Raw genomic sequence first — 20,086 nt, 5'->3', positions numbered from 1 at the left:
GATCTCGGCTCACTGCAAGCTCTGCCTCCCAGGTTCATGCCATTCTCCTGCCTCAGCCTCCCGAGTAGCTGGGACTACAGGTGCCCACCACCATGCCCGGATAATTTTTTGTATTTTTAGTAGAGATGGGGTTTCACCATGTTAGCCAGGATGGTCTCAATCTCCTGACCTCGTGATCCACCCGCCTCGGCCTCCCAAAGTTTTTTCCATATATCTTATTGGGGAAAAAAAGGATCTTTTTTCCCTATATCTTATCTTTGCTAGAGAATATTGATACCATACGAGCTACCTGTTGCAGTTACCATTTGCTGCCTGACAAGCTATCCCAGAAGTTAGTGGTCTAGGCCACTGTTATATTTTGCTCACAATTTTTTGGGTCAGTAATTCAGGAAGGGCTCTTCTAGGCAATTTGTCTCTGATGGACTGAGTCGAACTGATAGGGTGGAGCTGGATAATCACATCCAGGATGACTTCTTCTCTTGATACTCTTTGGTCTTTCTGTCTTACTAGAGATGGTGTCTCATCCTCCAGAGTACTCCGTGTGACTTGGGCTTTACATAACATGGCAGCCACAGGGCAGTAAGCCATTGTACACAGGGCTGGCTTCTACTAGAAAGTGTCCCCGACCCTCAGGAAAAAATAGCAACCGTTACTTTGATTTAGCCTCAGATGTTCCATAATACCATACCTGATTCCTGCTAATGGCCAAGCAAATAACAAAGTCTAGACTAGACTTTCAATGGGAAAACATCACACGTCAAATGTAGAGAAGGTTGTAGGGTGACCTTTTTGAAGACAAACTAGCACACAAGCATATTTACATTTTTATTTTATAGCTCAATTTAATTTTTATTTCTTAGGCTCTTATACTGATGCTTCCATTGAGCTCATTTTCTATTTAAAATTTTTAATATATTTTTAAATTTTAAAAAGCTGTGGTAAAAAATACGTAATAAAAAATTTAACATTTTAACCATTTAAATTTATAATTTAATGGCATTAAGTACATTTGTATTGTTGTGCAACCACTGCCACCATCCATCTCTAGAACTATTTTTATCCAAAAAAACTAAAACTGTACTAATTAAAGATAACACTCCATTTACCCCTTCCCCTAGACCATGGTAACTACCCTTCTCCTTTCTATCTCTATAAAAGATCTTTCATTTCTCTTCTAGGTACCTCATGTAAGTGGAATCACATAGGGTTTTTCTTTTCTGTGACTGGCTTATGTCATTTACCATAATGTCTTCAATGTTCATTTTGTATTTTAATTTTAAATGAAAGTATTTTTAAAAAGTCAAAACAGTCAACACATCTTAAGACTTTATTACTAATACCATAGAATTATAGTATTAATTTTATAAAATATCATGTACTTCTTTCACAGTATGTGCATTCTCAAATAAAACTTATAGTGCACTGAGTAACATTTTCTAGTGTTATTTCTAGCTTATTTTAAATTCACTGGCTGGGTGCGGTGGCTCACACCTGTAGTCCCAGCACTTTGGGAGGCTGATGTGGGTGAATCACAAGGTCAGGAGTTCAAGACCAGCCTGGCCAATATGGTGAAACCCCATCTCTACTAAAAATAAAAAATAAAAAATCGCCCGACCTGGTGGTGGATGCCTGTAATCCCAGCCACTCGGGAGGCTGAGGCAGAGAATTGCTTGAACCTGGGAGGCAGAGGTTGCAGTGAGCCAAGATTGTGCCACTGCACTCCAGCCTGGGCGACAGAGTGAGACTCATCTCAAAAAAAAAAAAAAAAAAAAAAAAAAAAAAAAAAAAAAAAAAAAAAATTCACACAAAAAAAGTGTATTTTTAAAAATACTGAGTGTAAGGAATTAATTTCAATGGAAGTCTCTAAAATGTGTGAAATCACCATTTTCCCCGCAAGATGTACTAAGTAGGGCATTTATACTCACCCACGAAACAGTAAAAACTTGGACAAATTGAAGCCCATAAACTGCAGTCAGCACTCAGGTGAAAGAGGAGCCCACACATTTAGAGCATTAAGAGGGAGCACAGCTGCATCTGTGAGGAAATACAGAGGAGCCACATGATTAAGAGCCTACCTACTGACCCCTGCACTTAGCACCACATGCCGGCTGGATTACACCCCAAATCTTCAACGCCAAAGTGCTTTGCTAACATACCCTCCATCAAACCAAAGGCAAGAAGTCAGCTACAAATGAGGACCCTGAACAAAGCCTCAGTCCTCTGGAAACATCCAGAAAAGAATTCTAATGACTGTACTCAATCTACACTGAAGTTAAAGGAACATTTGCACACAGAAATAAGAAAGAACCAGTGAAAGAACTCTGGCAACTCAAATGACCAGGGTGTCTTCTGTTCTCCAAAGGACTGCACTGGTTCTCCAGCAAGCGTTCTTAATCAGGTGAGATGGCTGAAATGGCACACATAGAATTCAGAATATGGGTAGAAACAAACATTATTGAGATTCAGAGGACATTGAAACCCAATCCAAAGAAGCTAAGCATAACAATTAAGTTATGCAGGAACTGACAGATGGAATATGCAGTATAAAAAAATAACCTAACTCACCTAATGGAGCTGAAAAGCACACTACAAGAATTTTGTGATGTAATCATAAGTATTAGCACCAGAATAGAACAAGTTCAGGAAAAAATCACCGAGCTTGAAGACTGGCTTACTGAAATAACATAGACAAAAATAAAACAGAATAAAAAGGAATGAAAAAATTCTCTGAGAAATATGTGATTATGTTAAGAGGCCAAATGAATGAATCACTGGTATCCCTGAAAGAAACAGGGAGAAAGCAAGCAACTTGAAAAATTGCTTTCAGGATATTGTTAATAAAAACGTCACCAACCTCACTAAAGAGGCCAACATTCAAATTCAGGAAATGAAGAGAACCCCTGCAAGATATTACACATGAAGATCATCCACAAGACACATAATCATCACTTTTTTTTTTTTTTTTTTTCTGGTGAGATAGAGTCTTGCTCTGTCGCCCAGGCTGGAGAGCAGTGACACAGTCTCAGCTCACTGCAACCTCCACCTCCCAGGTTCAAGCAATTCTCTTGCCTCAGCCTCCTTAGTAGCTGGGATTACAGGTGTCTACCACCACACCCAGCTAATTTTTCTATTTTTAGTAGAGATGGGGGTTTGCCATGTTGGCCAGTCTGTTCTCGAACTCCTGATCTCAAATGATCTGCCTGCCTTGGCCTCCCAAAGTGCTGGGATTACAGGTATGAGCCACCACACCTGGCCATAATAATCACATTTCCCAAGGTCAAAATGAAAGAAAAAATGTTAAAGGTAGCTAAAAAGAAAGGGCAGGTCACCTACAAAGGGAACCTCATCAGACTAATAGTGAATCTTTCAGCAGTGAATCTTTTGCCCTCCACACCAGAAGAAATTGGGGGCCTATTTTCAACATTCTAAACACACACACACACACACACACACACACACACACACAAAACAAAACAAAACAAAAAATGTTACAACCAAGAATTTCACATACAGGCAAACTAAACTTCACAAATGAAGGAGAAATAACATCCTTTTCAGACAAGAAAATGCTGAGATGATTCATTATCAGCAAACCTGCCTTACAAGAGCTTCTGAAGACCATCACCAGCCACTACAGAAACACACCTTAGTACACAGACCAGTGACACTATAAGCAACCAGACAAACAAGTCTGCATAACAACCAGCTAATGACATGATGACAGAATTAAATCCATGCATATCATGTTAACCTTGAATGTAAATGGGCAAAATGCCCCAATTAGAAGGCGCAGAGTGGCAAGCTAAATCGAGAAGCGAAACCAAGTGGTTGGCTGTCTTCAAGAGACCCGTCTCACACTCAGTGACACCCATAGCCTTAAAATAAAGGAAGGGAGAAAAATCTACCAAGCAAATGGAAATCAGAAAAAAGCAGAGATTGCAAACCTCATTTCAGACAAAAGAGACTTTAAATCAATAAAGATCAAAAAAGACAATGATAGTAGATATGGTAAAGGATTCAATTCAACAAGAAGACCTAACTATCCTAAATATATATGCACCCAGCACAGGAGTACCCATATTCATGAAGTCAGTTTCTAGAGACCTATGAAGAGACTTAGACTCCCAAACAATAATGGTGGAAGACTTCAACACCCCATTGACAGTATTGGACAGATAATTGAGGCAGAAAATTAACAAAGATATTCAGGACCTGAACTCAACACTTGACCAATGAACCTAATAGACATCTACAGAACACCCCACCCCAAAACCACAGAATATACATTCTTATTGCCAGATGGCACATACTTTAAAATTGACCACACAGTTGTACATAAAAATAATCCTCAGCAAATTCCAAAAAAATGAAATTATACCAACCATCACAGCACAATAAAAATGGAAATCAGTGCCAAGAAGATCTCTCAATACAATGTATTTACACAGAAATTAAACAATCTGCTTCTGAATGACTTTTGGGTAATTAATGAAATTAAGGTAGAAATCAGGAAGTTCTTTGAAACTAATGAGAACATGCATGCAACATATCAGAATCTCTGGGACACAGCTAAGACAGTGTTGAGGGAAATTTATAGCACCAAATGCCCACATCAAAAATTTGGAAAGATCTCTAATTTATAACCTCAAATAATTTCAAATTAACCATCGCGGTTATTGATTGGTGGGACATCGGCGTAAAAGTGTGAAAGCCCATGGAAAGGGATGACTAAGGCCAATAAAGAGTGAGAAATGTAAACAAGCAAATATATGTGAATATTTTTAAATTAATAGGGGCAGCCTGTCTGTATGACTGCAAAATAGAAGAAAGGAATTAGAAGAGAATGTGAAATTGAAGGACATGGAAAAATGTGTAACTTTGAAGAAAATGAAGCTGTGGAATGTCAATAGCAGTGTTTGGATAAGGAGTTGAGATCATAAACAGAGATTAGCCTTAGGAAAGAGAAAAGTGGCATAGTTTGAGATTGAGAGAATGAAATATAAGAGAATTTATCCTGATTGGATAAGTATCTTTAGCGTCAAAGATAAAGTCATATATTAAGCAAGGCGGGACAGAGGGTGCAAGGATGATTACAGAGAATAAAAAAGGATGTAGAATAAATATTGTAGAGCTGTATATCAGGGAGTCACTTACACAGAACACTAGTAAAGAATGTGCAGGTGACATCATTCTAAAGAACGCATAATGGCTGTCTTTTATATCCATTGCAAGATTCTGAATTTTTACAGATGTGTTGGCTAAACACCAGCAGAACGGAATGTCTCATTTTTTATCCATATCATATAATAAAAACCTATTCTATATTATGTAACACTGGCATGACAAACACAAAAAAGACACACATAGCCCATAAATAAACATACAAGAAGCAATAGATAATATAGTCATATAAAATGAATGAAAGGAATGTACATGAATACAAGTGGTTGTAATTTGTAAGGATAAGATGCAATAATGCTTGAGAAGTGGAATGCTAATATTTTATTTAAATAATCTCAGGGATCCAGAAATTTTTGTATGGAAATATTAAAGCTTTGCTTGCTGTATATTTAGTATCTATTTTTACAGCAAGGCTTTTTTTCTGGTTACATTTCTATATGCTAACATTGGTTGTATGTTAAGGAAAAGTTGTGAACAAGAAGAAATTTTAAAAATAACACAAACTTTCTTTCTAAAAAGAAAGGAAAAGTAAATGATGACCTCAAATGATTCATACCGATTAAATCACCCTGTCATTCTTTCTGTCTGTACAAGACAGTCTGGTTTTACAGTGGGTACTCAAAAGTAATAACTGATGTACAAAAAAGAGAAAGAAAAATGAAAGCCTAGATCAGGGTATCATGATGGCACTTTTCACAGGTGACTAGAAATAGATACAGTTATTATCTATTAATTTTTCTCATTGTGAATAATTTAATTTTAAAGGAGTTATCAATCAACACTTTTAGAAGAGAATTTCTTTCTTTTTTAGTGACTAGCTCTGATATGTGATGCTGCAGTGACTGGTATGGTGTCCAAGATAATTTGTGTCCTATACAGTTTACTACTTCTCCCAAAGTGCCTTTTCTTTAGTAAATGACTTTGTGTCACTGATAGGCTATGCTATTCAAACATCAGAATAAAGGAAGGAAGTGAATTAAACATCCAGACAACTGAAGCTGTTTATTTATTTGACCTGAATAATCTTGTATTAGCATAATGTTATGTTCATTGTTCATGTGTAGACACAGTTTTAACTATCATCTATAAATATTATTCATCAATGCATATAACTCCTTAATGGATAAGTGACAACATTCATACACTGCTTCTAGATCCTTCAATTAAAATATTATCAATGAGTACACATGTCTTGATGCTGTAAATATATTTATAAAGAATTAGAATATGCAGATGCTAATTTTAAATGATCCCAAATATAGGATAACAGCAAAGGTGATAGACATTTCCAGAAACTTCCATTAATATTTTTGCTTCCCCAGCACAGTATACAAGCACAACAGGAAGCTGCAATTTTGAAACAAGTTCAGGAAATTGGACTACAGCCTGCACTCTTACTCAAGACTCTGAGGATGACTTGGACTGGGCCATTGGCAGCAGAATTCCTGCCGAAGCATTAATTCCAGACTCTGATCACACGCCAGGTATGTCTAGTAGCCATCCCTAGACCAAGAAATCCACTCATCTGGAAACCTGCTTTAACAATTTGTGTGAATTTCAGTGTGCATTTCTTATGTGTATGTGGGGACAGAGCTCAGTAGGTTTTATGGAAAGAGGGCTAGTCCCTTCTGATGCAAACTCTGAATTACTAAATAGACCCAGAACTGACACTGCTACAACAAAGAAGCTCACCACTCATATTTTAAGAGACTCGCAGATTTTACTCTACCCTAAGGGTGCCATTAAATTCCCCAATTGGGGGAGGGTAGGTGGGTGGCATTCAGATTAATGATTGCAATGTGCAAAGATACACAACTGGCAATGCTAAAAGTTATCCAGTTGTGACAATGGCCAGTCATAACAATGAAATGGCTGACCACCAATTTCCTTTCCATCATTTGGAAGTACAGGAGCCAAAGTGTAAAATGCTAAGTGGTGATGGAATGAGTGAGTATCAGCACAATCTTCACAAGTTTTGCTTTCTACCCTGTGATTTCAGATTATGCAGTCTTTCATGGCTTTACAGTTAATAGACTCAAAGTAGGAGTAAGCTTGTAATCTTATTTACTCTTACAAAGAAGTCCTACTGACTCAGAATTTATCTTAGAAATCTAGCTTTTATTAGAGATTAAAAAAAAAACTAAGATATTTGTGATGGCTAATTTTATTTGTCAATTTGGAGGTGTTTTTGATAAGATCAACATTTAAATTGATGAGCTTTGAGTAAAGTGGATTGCCCTTCATAATGTGGCCTCGTCCAATCAACTGAAGGCCTGAATAGAAAAACAAAACAAAACAAAACAAAACAAAACACCAGCCTATGCAGCAAGAAGGATCCCCAAGAGAATGTCTTCAGATTTCATCTGCACCATGGGCTTTCATGGTTTTCCAGCCTGACAGTCCACCCTGCAAATACTGGACTTGGCAGCCTTCCTAACTTCATGAGCCAATTCCTTATAATAAATCTCTATATGTACACACATCCTATTGACTCTGTTTCTTAGGAGAACCCTAATCAATACCATATTCTTCAAAACAGTTGAAACATATGCACAATAGAAAAGAATAAGATTACATGAAATTTAAGTAACTTTCAAAAGATTGTCCTAGCCATTATATGACTAGTGAAAAGAGCACATTAATTTTATTATTTATTTGTTTCAGGCTGATTAAATGTATCCTGCTATTTAATTACAATATGGGCATTCACTCTTGTTTTAAAGATTTTTTCCCTAATTCGTTTTATATGGTGAATCACATGTATTGATTTGCATATGTCAAACCAACCTTGCATCTTAGGAATGAACCCTACTGGATTGTGGTGAACTAACTTTTTGATATGATGCTGGATTTGGTTTGCTAGTATTTTGTTGAGGATTTTTTATGTCTGTGTTGATCAGTGATACTAGCCTGTAGTTTTCTTTTTTCACTGTGGCTTTGCCAGATTTTAGTATCAGGGTAATGCTGGCTTCATAGAATGAGTTAGAGAGGAGTCCCTCCTTCTCGAATTTTTAGAATAGTGGAATTGTCACCAGCTCTTCTTTTTATGTCTGGTAGAATTAATCTTTAAATTGAATATTCTAACTCACTTTGACTTGTCACGTAGTATCTCCCTTTTCTTTCACAAGTTTTTGTTTCCCTTAAAAACATGAAGTTAATGTATACTAGATTATAAGTTGAACAGGATAGAGAATCAAGAAACTAAGGTCAGTAATTATAAGGATTTGGTATATAACAAAGGTAGATATTTAAAATAGTAGGAAAAAGATGGATAATACAGGATGGTGCTAGCATATCTGGTTATCCACCTGGAAGGACTTAAATTAAATCCAAGTTTTGTATCATATGCAGCAATACAATCTAGATAAAGACTTAAATGTAACAAATAAAAACAAGAAAATCCTCACAAGAAAACAGAGAGTAAACTGTTGTAATTTAGAGCAGAATATTTTATAACCTCCCAAACCGAATTTAGAAAGGATTTTGGCCTCTTTGACATAGAAGTCAACTTTTAAAACCTGGAAGTCAGCTTCTAAACCCAATTTAGAAAGCATTTTGGCCTCTTGCACATAGAAAGGCCGACACATAATGACTTATATGAGGATATTTACATCAGCATTGCTTTTAGCAGAAATAATGGGAAATAAATGAATGCCTATTATATGATCATTTATGTGTTCCTTCCTTCATTCACTTAGCTATTTATCAAATGCCAGGCACTTGGCCAGGTCCTGTGGATGCATCAGTGAATAAAACAGGCATAAATCCCTGTCACAGTAGAGCTTACATTACAGAAGGAGGAAAAAGATAATGGGTAAACATAATAAATAAATAAATTAGATGGCTTATTAGAAGTTAAAGGGAGAAAAGGGAAGGAATAGAGTACATAGGAGTGTGAAAGACAGTAGGTAGGTGTGTGCCTTGGAGTTGGAAGGATGGCCATGTAAATAGGCTGGTCAAATTAGACCCTGCATAGAAATGCCATTCAGCAAGAGACCTGAAGGAGCTTTGAGGAAGTGACCTGTGGTTACCTAAGGAAAGAATCTTCCAGAGCTAGATCAACCTGTGTTTGGAAGGTGTCTCAACCCAGTTGCTAATGACATTTGGGGCAGTCTAATTAATTAGGGGTTTGACCTGTGCAATTGTAAGATGTTTAGCAGCACTTGGGGCCTCTACCAACTAGTTTTCAGAAGCACTCCCCTTTCTAATCATAATAAAGCCAAATGTCTTTAGAAATTGCCCCTGTTGAGAACCCAGAGAAACAGCCTGGAAGCCAAGGTAACTTGTAAAATCTACAACATGCAATATTATGCAGACACTAAAAGGAATTTAGTCATGTATAGTCGATTTGAAAGGATTTCCAAATGATAGTGTTGAAGGAGTAAAGCAATATGCAAAATGTTAAGATAGTGTGATCTAGTTTTTCTAAAGCAGACAATTAGTACCCCCTTATTGTGCATATGTATAAATCTGTGCATAGATATTTCTATGAATGACTGTAGCCATGGAGGAGAGTATAAAAGGATACATACTTGTTTATTAACATAGATTACTTGAATGGGTGACAGGGTTAAAGTAGAGAAGAGGAAGAAATAAACTCAATATAAAAAGAAACAAGGCCGGGCACAGTGGCTCATGCCTGTAATCCCAGCCCTTTGGGAGGCTGAGGCAGGAGGATTGCTTGAGCACAGCAGTTTGAGACCAGCCTGGGCAACATGGTGAAACCCCATCTCTACAAAAAAATAAAAAATTAGCCAGGTGTGGTGGCATGCCTATTGTCCCCACTACTCAGGAGGCTGAGGCAGGAGGATGGCTTGATCCCATGAGGTTGAGGCTGCAGTGTCGTGTTTACTCCATTGCACTCTGGCAAGACTCTGTCTCAAAAAAAAAAAAAAAAAAAAAAGAACAAAAGAAGCAGCAAATAACAGGAATTGTACCTGAAAAGAAAATCCAACATACATGGTGGTAGCACATTTGTGCGCTTGTGAAAAATGTGGTGAATATATTAAGGTTGCCACTTGAAAGGTCTGAACTGTTGCTTGTCCTTTAAATATTTACTTTTTCTTCAATGTTTCTATTTATCAATTTTACATTACTAAATAATATACTTTTTCTAAAATTTTTAGAATATAAATAAGCAGAAAAAACTTTTCTAGTAACCTCAGAGTAATGATAAAGCCATCAATAAGCTTCGTGTTTGTTCATTCTTTCTTAATGTATGCATTTTCAAAGAGAAATAGTTTCTTGTTGATTTTGTAATTCTAAAAATATAGTGTAAACAAGGTTATATGTAGTGAAATATCTTGCACAGCATAGTTTTATAGTATTTTACTTTTTGAATATATCAAAATTTACAAAATCTAATTATAAACATTATTTTCTCCATTATGATAAATATCACAACAACGAATTGACATTTAGATGGAACTTTTTTATTTATGTAATTCCCGAAGATGAATATATGGGATTTTTTGAGAAAATATGAGAAACAATCCAATTTTCATTTATTCTGCTTAGATCTAGACAATAACACGTGGACACAAATGCCTGTGAGTTCATTAGATATTATCTGCCACAATCTTCCCTTATGCTAAGACAGTATTTGAAAACTACAGAGCATGTCTTCTGCTACAATAATACTAAAGATAAAAAAACTGCAGGCTCAGTTGAGAACAAGATTAAAGTATAGTCAATAGATATGAGGAAGTTTACATCTGTTGTTCAAAAAGAAAAACATGAGTGATCAATGGACACCTTTTAATGGAAACATTAAAGACTATTAATAAGAGTATCAATTTTTCCTTTTTGAACTTCTAGAGCTTGTGTATGTTCATTAAACACCACATGCAAAGTTTTGAATCTGGTTGTTTATGTAATGTTATATACAAGCAATGTTGTCCGTGGATTTAAAAAAAAGCAATAATTCTGACAGAACACTTTATTATCCTCCTTGTTAATCACTACTTGAGATAGTATTTTTACAGAGTGCTGTCTTCAAAGCAGCCTGATTATATCATTCTTGATACACTAATACGGCTGAGTGAGACTGTTTAGGCATCTCTGAGATAATGGGATGCTGAATAAATTGTAAGGACATTAATTAATTTTGACCCTCTGGGAAAAACAAAATTCTTTATGAGAAGGCCAACAAATTCAATGAGCCTATGGTCTGTTTCTAAGCATCACAACATAGTTGTTAATTAAAATCGTATTTATGGAGTTTTGCACTTATTGTTATCAAGACGAAGAATTAGATAAATAAGGGGGCCGTTTTCAATGCCCATCACAGGGCTATTTATGAACCTTTTTGGAGACATTGGCAAAGCTGGAGAGAGAAACTACAAACATCAATCCACTCTCTGGTCTACACATGAATACTGTTTAGACTTAATGTATACAAGATTGAATGGCAAGAGTGACATTTATGTAGCATGAATTAATGAAGGCGTAAGGCACAAAGCTGCTGCTGTCTCCGTTTTTCCCTTCATAACTTTATGCTCTCTTTAATGATATAATTGGCCATCTCCACAATTAGACTATCAACTCCAGTAAGACAAGTGTCACATGTTTTGCTATTGTGACGTCTCCTCTAGCATTTAAATAAGTCTGAATTGCACCTGATAAATACTTTTGTAGGTTACTTGGAACTATCCCCTACTATAGTTATTGACAGTGAAGTATTTTGGATTACTTAACGCATTAAGCATTTCCTGAGCGCCTGCTAAATACCATTCATTGTGTTGGGAACTGATAATATGAATTAACTAAATGTTTGGTAAGTAACTAAGGAGTCAAATATGCTAACTGATATAGCATACATGCTTACTATCGTGCATTTCTATACTAACCACTCAAGGTCAAAAAATATCCCCAAATAATCTTAGCAAGCTAATGCTCTCATGTGTAATAGCAATTTAAGACATATAGTATTCAATAAATACAACTCAATTTGATATTTGGTTGATAGTGTCCTGCAGGTAACGCAGATGATAACTGTACTTCCTAAGGGCAGATAGGACAGACATTATCATTCTGATATCAGAGATGAGGAACACAGATAGTAAATGATTTTTCTCAACCTGTAAAATGAGTAACAAAGCCAGAGTGGAAACCCTGGTGTATGGATCCTAATCCAAGCCCTTTTCCAGGACATCACTGTAGTGTGTTCCTTCCTTATATATAGCTCTACCTGAATCCCCTTAACCTTCATATTCAGGGCCACTAAACCTCGATTTCATTCTAGATTTATATCACCCTGGTCTCTGATCGAGTAGAGGGAGACTCCTATATTCATTTCCTTGGGAAGGCTGGACAGGCATATGGAGTTGGATATAAAAAAGCCAGCCCTCACTCACATGATTCCCAGACCATTATTCTTAGACTCACTTTGATCGTACTCACATGCACTTAAACACACACACTGAAAGACATACTTGCACACACACTCGTGCACAGACACATACACACACATATACAGAAACATATAATGACTATATTGTAACACATATTTTAAAGATTAAACTGTTGGACAAGAAATTTTTGAAGCATTACAAGAAAAAGAGGGAGAAGATGGGGGAGGAGCTGGGGGGGGAAAGAGAAGGAGAAAGAGGCAGAGGAGGAGGAATAGGGAGAGGAATAGGAATAGGAGGAGGAATAGGAAAAAGGCAAATGGGATCAGAATGAATGGAGGAAGAACATCAGAAATCCTAAGTTAAGGAAAAATAGTTCACTATAGGTCTTCCCAAAGAAGCTACACGTATATACGGATATCCTAAGATCCAAGGACTGAATTGTGCTGCCTTCCTCCAGAATTCATATGTTGAAGTGCTAATCCTAGTGTGACTATTTGGAGATACTCTTTTTAGACAGGTAATTAAGGTTAAATGGGGTCATAAGAGTCCTAATTCAATAGGACGGTTGTCCTCATAAAATGAAGGAGAAACACCAGGAAGTACAGAAGAAAAGCCAGGTAAGGACACAGAAGACAGTCATTGCAAGCCAAGGAAAGAGGCCTCAGGAGAAATCAAATCTCTGGGCACCTTGGTCTTGGACTTCCAGCCTTCAGAACTGTGAGGAAATAAATTTCTGTCGTTTAAGTCACTAAGCCTCTGGCATTTTGTTATGGCAGTGCTAGCAAACTAATGAAAATGCTAAGAAAGGTTGTGAAGAACTCTTCAGGGGAGCTCACTCAGACCACTTGAAGGAACTGGGAAGTTGGCCCCGCTTCTCACATTTCCCACCAATGATCACTGCTTCCAAACACCACTGCTCACATAAATGGCTTTTCCTCTCAGGATTAAGTCAGGGAAGGGCAGTCTAAAGAAATCTGGACATCTGCCTGGGGAAAGATAATCATGAGATAATTATGGCCTGAAAATTTGTCAGTGTCATAGTTGGAGTTACACAGGATCATCACAATAGGGAGTGGTTTTGAACCTTGGCTGCATATTCAAATAATCTAGGAACTTAATGAAAGTACTAATAGCTGGGTCCCACCCACAAAGATTCTGATTTAATTGGTCTATGCTGTAGACTGGGCATGAAGATTTTTAAGAATTCCACATGGGATTCTAGTGTGTGGTGAAGGATGGAATGCCTGCCCTACAGGGAAGCGTGCTTGCCTGCATGCTCAACCTACGTCCAAAGCACCTGCTGTTCATCCTCCCAATCAAAGAAGTCTGTTGGGAAAATAGTTATTTGTTTTGACTATTGAAATTCTTTATTGTGTCCTAAGCAACAAAGACTTTCATTGATGAGCTTAAATAAACAACCAGGAATCACCACACATTTGAAGACAACTAATGTCATGAAAGAGAAAGTGAGAGGATGTGAAAAGAACAGTTATCCCCGGAAGAAATAGAACTCAGCATAATGGACAAAAATTAAATTTCTCATTGCTCTTTAGAGAACTGTCGCTGGGTTTATTATCCAGATATATGAGCCCAATCTCATTCAACTTCTCATGTACTTAGGATGAAAACTATCAATCAGATGCACCTGTAGAAGGCATTGATTTGGAAGTCAGCATCAATCATACTTATCTAATGACACCAGCATACCATACAAGTGCAACCATTTTTATCATGATATTATAAATATTGGTGATATATATATCACCTATATATATTCCCATATATACATGTATATTCCAATGCAAATGTGTGTATATATTTAAGTAAATATTAACATAAAATATATTTTCTCTTGGTTAGATATTATAAGTGTCGTTAACTGTAATATGCTACTAATAAAAAAGAAGTCATTATCTGATAAAAATATATACTGAAGTATTTAAAGATGGTGCAATTTGATACCAGACTTGATTTCAAGTAATTCTGTAGTATTGAAAATGTGGGTGGAAATATAGACAAAGCAAGATGGACCATGTGTATTAGGCCATCCTTGCATTGCTATAAAGAAGTACCTGAGACTGAGTAATTGATAAAAAGATTTAGTTGACTAATGGTTCTACAGCCTTTACAGGAAGAATAGTGCCAACACCTGCTTGGCCTCTGGGAAGGCCTCAGGAAGCTTGCAATTATGGCAGATGGTGAAGGGGGAGCAGGCACATTGCATGGTGAAAGCAGGAGCAAGAGAGAGAGTGGTGGGGAGAGGAGGTGCCGCACACTTTTAAATGACCAGATCTCCAGAGAACTCACAAAGAGAGCACTGAGCCATGAGAGAGGGTTCTTCCACCATGATCCAGTCACCTCTCACCAGGCCCCAACTCCAGCAATGGGGATTTCAGTTAAGCATGAGATTTAGGCAGGAACCAATATCCAAATGATATCACCATGGGTTGAAGATGGTTAAAGCTGGGTTTTGGGTAGGTAGGAGTTCATTAGTCTATTATTTCTACTTTGGTATAAATGTAAAAATTTTCAAAATAAAGATGTTTAGAAAAATGGTTCCCACGAAATATGAATATGATCAAATCTAGTGAAAAAACCTAACAATATGAAACCTAGTGTGGAATTAGAACGGATTATTTAGAAAATATCAAGGGAGTTGTACACAAGATAGAAGACGAGAAATAATAGTATCTCTTCACTAGGTTTTTAAGTTGTAGTGAAACATAACAAAGAATGTGATACATAAATTCTTCTTTCATTTAATATGATTTTTAAACAATACATTGGAATTTATTGTGATGCCAATTCAGAACAAATTTCTGTTTAATACTGGTTAGTGTTTGGATACTCAAGAGGAGTTAATTACTACGAATAGTCATGATAACAATAAATCCTGAGAGTGTTAAAGTGAAACATCTGCGATTTCTGTGATGCTTCAATCATCACATTGAAAACGTATGTGAATAAATGGAGGCGTTTTCACAGGTGGGTGACACAAAAGTAAAATAATGTACATTGGCATGATGAAAAAAATGTTTCTTCAATCATTCATTCATCCAAGAAATATTTCTTGAAGTCCATTTTTTGAGGCACTCTTCTAGGTACTTGAAATATCTGTTGAATAAATCAGAGAAGAATCTCTGCCATCATGTGGCTGACATTGTAGCAAAGGGGGAAAGAAAGTCAATATGAAGCGTTATCAATCACAGATTTATATAGTTTGTTGGTTGTTGATAAGTGCTATAGGAAACAAAAGAAAAGTAGGAGTTTCTGGATGATGGTGGGAGAAGAAGAGTAAGTTAAATAAGATGTTACATGTAACTACTGCAATAAAGATGCTTTCATTAGTGTTTTTAGTTTTTCAAAGAGTTGTGGATGGATGGATGGATATGTGATGTATGCTGAATAAACAAAGTTTTTTTCAAACACAATGAGAAATTTCAGAATGATTTATAGGATGAGAACTAACATTTATTAAATGTTTCCTGAGAGTCAGAAACTGTGAGAAAAAGAATATATGTATGTTGTCTCATTTAATATTTTTAAAACACTGTGATGTAAAACATATGTTTTTAGAAAGGTTAAAAAGCTTTACCATGTCACATGGATGACTGAGCAGGTAGATTGGAATACCAAATTTTCTGACTCAAAACACTTTCTTCTGAACCTACACTGTCCAATGTGATAACAGCTAGTCACATGAAACTATTGAGCCCTTGAAATGTGGCTAGCAAAAATTGAGATGTGCTCTTTGTGTAAATTACAAACTGGATTTCAAATATGTGGTAACAAACGAAGAATATAAAATATTGTACTAGTAAGTTGTATATTGAGTATATGTTGAAATTATAACATTTTGGATATATTAGATTAAATTACTACAAACTTACCTTTTTTACTTCTTAAAATATGGCTACTACATATGCTAAAACTACATATGTGGCTCACATTGTTTTCATTGGACAACCCTGTTTAATACTACTCTGCATAGGTAAAGAAGGGTTTCTTGTCTACCAAGTGAATAAAACACTGGAATTGACTAGAGAAATATTGAAAAAAGCTGTCCCTATATAACTTTGAAGATGAGTAGTATTTTACTTATAAATTTACACGCTTGCAGCAAGAAGTGGCAAAGATGGTCTATTTGACATCCAGTTCACTTTAAGCCAAAAGTACTTTGGAGAAAAACAGAACAATGAAAAGCAAAGTGGTATAATTGTAACAATTTAGCCTAGTCTATTATCTTTATATTACATTATGTATATTAACAAAGTCTATCCTAATAATTAAACATTATTAAAAGAAGAATGTTAGACAAATTATATTTAGCAGAGTTTATTTGCACAATGAATAATTCATGAATTGGGCAGCACCCAGAACCAAAAGTAGTTCAGAGAGCTCCACCCTTCAGTGTGAGCAACAAGCTTTTATGAGCCAAAAACAGAAGCAAAGTAGGGAAATTATCTGATTGACTATAGCTAGGCATCTGCCTCATTTGGGCATGGTGTGATGAGTTGGCTGCCACTCATTGGCTGAAATTTGTCTGTTATACTCCTAAATTTAGTTTTGGTTTATTTCTGTACTAAGTTTGGTTGCAGTTGGTTATCTAGGAACTCAAAAGTACAAAGAAGACTTCAGGGCAGTGGCCTCTTGCTTATTTACTTTGACAATTCCCTTTTCTGGTCAGCCTCTCAATCTTGAGAGATTGATGCAAACCTTGGGCATTGATGCTACTGTTTTCCACCATCATAGTGGACATTTTTGGTCTCAGTATAGAATTCACTAGCTACAGCATCGAGTCAGCTAAATGATTATGTTCTCTTTGTGCTTTTGTGGTTCTAACCAAAGTGAGACCATTTGATACACAGTGAATGGCTACACACAAGCATTTAAGACTCTTGAGAGAATATAGTGTACCAGGGAGACTACTATGATGACTATCAGAAGGATAATACCAAGACACTGACGTTTACTCCATAGCAGGAGCCCTATAAATCAAATGAATTAAGATCACATAAAAAATAAACCAGAACATAAATCTGCTTGTTTTAACCAAATAGCTTGTTGAATTCTTGTAAATTAGTTTCTATTACCAGATGTATGTATCCATGTGCAGCAAGAGGTGTTAGCTATTGCAGATACTCCCCGCTGTTCGGCCAACAGGTAGTTCAGAGCAATCTTGCTATCTAAAACAACCTTATCAAGAGAACTTAAAGAAATGTACTGGGCAGCCATAGCGTTTGTAGTATAGTCAGCTCTATCAGTTAATATTTGAGATTGATTTCTAACCATAACTTTATTATATTTATGCCCAGCCAGGAAAGGAGTGTTCTACCCAAAGATGCTCATTTACAGCTATTAACACCTGCTAGAAAAATCTTATTTATTTTACAGTGAAAATTTAAATGTATAGATCAATGATCAGTTTCCAATTCATTGTAGAGTGAGTGGTGCCATTAAAATCCCTAACCCAGATTGGCCACTTTTTGGAACATGGAATTGCTATGCATATGGCTGATTTTTAAATTCTCTACAAATAAAAATATATCTTCAAGGGCCACAACAGACAGTTCCCTTTAAGATGTCTTGTGATTTAAGGGTCACTAGTAGGAAAGCACTAGTAAAATTTATCCAAGACTTTATTATCAAATCATTGCATGGTTAGAGACCATCAACAATTAGGATATATATTTGTCTACAAAATGTCAAACTATCTTTTGTTGTTCTTACTTAATTTCTGGCAGAATTAACTGCAAAACCCTGTATGTTTTGCCTACTGTTAGCTTTAAACAAGGAATATGAATATGTGAATCTAAAAGTCTAACCCTATAGAAGAACCAAATCTACAATATGAGAAAATGGTCACATTTGGAATATCAGTAAATTTTGTTTTAGTGTGAAATGGAGGGTCTCTAAGATCATGTAGGGATATTGGTTTAACATGACATAGTCAACATTCAGTTAGGTTTTCTACAGAAGTTACCAACTGTGAAATCTGGATTTTGGCATTTTCTTACCATTTGTAAACAGAAAAGAAACACAGAGAAGAAAATAAAAAAGACAAAGTTTTCATAATGAGAGCGGGAAGTTTTGATCCTTGTTTTGGGAAAGTTGGCCACATCTAGGATGTCATCTTCTTCTGAAGAGAAATCTCCTTGGTCAGTTTTGCCTTGAGGTCTCCAAAAGATGTGCAGTCTTGGAGGAGTCCTCTTGAGTTGAGAGATGTGAAGCCAAGACTGAAGTTTATAAAGTTTTGCTGCAGTATGACTGCTTAAAAAAGCTTGGTATCATTCCTTCCAGTGGGGCTCAGGGGCAGTCTTTCCCTAGTGTCATTTCCAGTAGACCCATTCTCTGTGTCCTAGATCATGAAAAATGTGGTTATCATCAGTTGGTGGGTCACAAAGGGCTTTTTTTTTTTTTTTACATGGTAAACATATACTCTGGCGTGATACATTAAAGCTTGGCAATATTTAGTCATTTATAAGAATGGGAGGTGCAGGTAGCTCTATTATTATGGGTAAAGGCCTTCCAGTGACTATTTTATAAGATTTCGTAATTGGTGCTTTCCAGGAGGAGTGGATCTTATTTCCATCAAGGACAGCAGTAATACATTTGCCCAAGGCAATCCAGTCTATTCAGTTAGTTTTGCATAATGCCATTGTGTTTGTAATATCTTATTTAACTGTTTGATGATTTGCCCATTGAAGTGAGTGCCTCCATCACTGGAAATACAGGAATACCCCATAAAAGAAAAACATTTATAATGATCTCTTAGTTACTGTCATAGCGTTGACTTTACCATACAGGAAAGCTTCTGTCTAACCAGGAAACATGCAAACTACAAGAACACGTTGATATCCCTTCAATGGGATAGGTGGCAATTGAGTGAAATCCATTTGTAAAAGTTTAAATGGTTTATTGGTAGAAATGTAACACCTAAGGAGTTGATTGTGTTCCCAGAATTATGGGTTTGACAAACCAAAAAATGCTTACAAATCATTTTAGCAATTTTAGGCTAGTCACTCTGATTTTTTTTCATAATTTAAGTCATTTTGAAATTTCCGTAATGATTGGTGGAGTGCATAGTTTTAAATAATGGAAGATTTAAGGACTCAGGAAGGACCAAGTAGTCATCTGGGTCCTCCATGGGTGTACAATTAACATTGAATTTACTTACTTTTAAATAACACATTTGTTTCTTCATTTCACATGTATAGCACTGTTTATTAAATAGGTTGCCATAGATAATTTGACTTGGGTCAGTCTTACTGTGTTAACTTAAATTGCATATATGATATGGTTGGTATGTTTGTCCCCTCCAAATCTCATGTTAAAATGTAATCCCCATTGTTGGAGACGGAACCTAGTGAGAGCTGTTTGGGTCATGAGGATGGATTCCTCATGAACAGCATGGTGCTCCACTTCGGTAATGAGTCCATATGAGAGCTCATTGGTAAAATGTATCTGGGACCTCCCCCTTCACTCTCTTGCTTCCTTTCTTACTGTGTGATACAGCAGGTCCCCTTTTTCCTTCTGTCATGACTATAAGCTTC

General features: G+C 36.3%; 1 protein-coding gene across 1 annotated transcript in view; it reads left to right on the top strand.

Annotated features, from left to right (window-relative positions):
• The window catches only part of MALRD1 (MAM and LDL receptor class A domain containing 1), a 701,386-nt gene that overhangs the window by 466,530 nt on the left and 214,770 nt on the right, over positions 1-20,086 (top strand). The window contains exon 31 of the mRNA XM_026454821.1: positions 6,504-6,665. Within this exon, the coding sequence (XP_026310606.1) occupies positions 6,504-6,665 (162 nt within the window). The remainder of the gene's footprint in view (positions 1-6,503; positions 6,666-20,086) is intronic.

The sequence above is a fragment of the Piliocolobus tephrosceles genome, chromosome 9 (genome assembly GCF_002776525.5).
Source record: "Piliocolobus tephrosceles isolate RC106 chromosome 9, ASM277652v3, whole genome shotgun sequence".
NCBI classification, from domain to species: domain Eukaryota; kingdom Metazoa; phylum Chordata; class Mammalia; order Primates; family Cercopithecidae; genus Piliocolobus; species Piliocolobus tephrosceles.
This window is presented reverse-complemented; position numbering and strand designations above follow the sequence as displayed.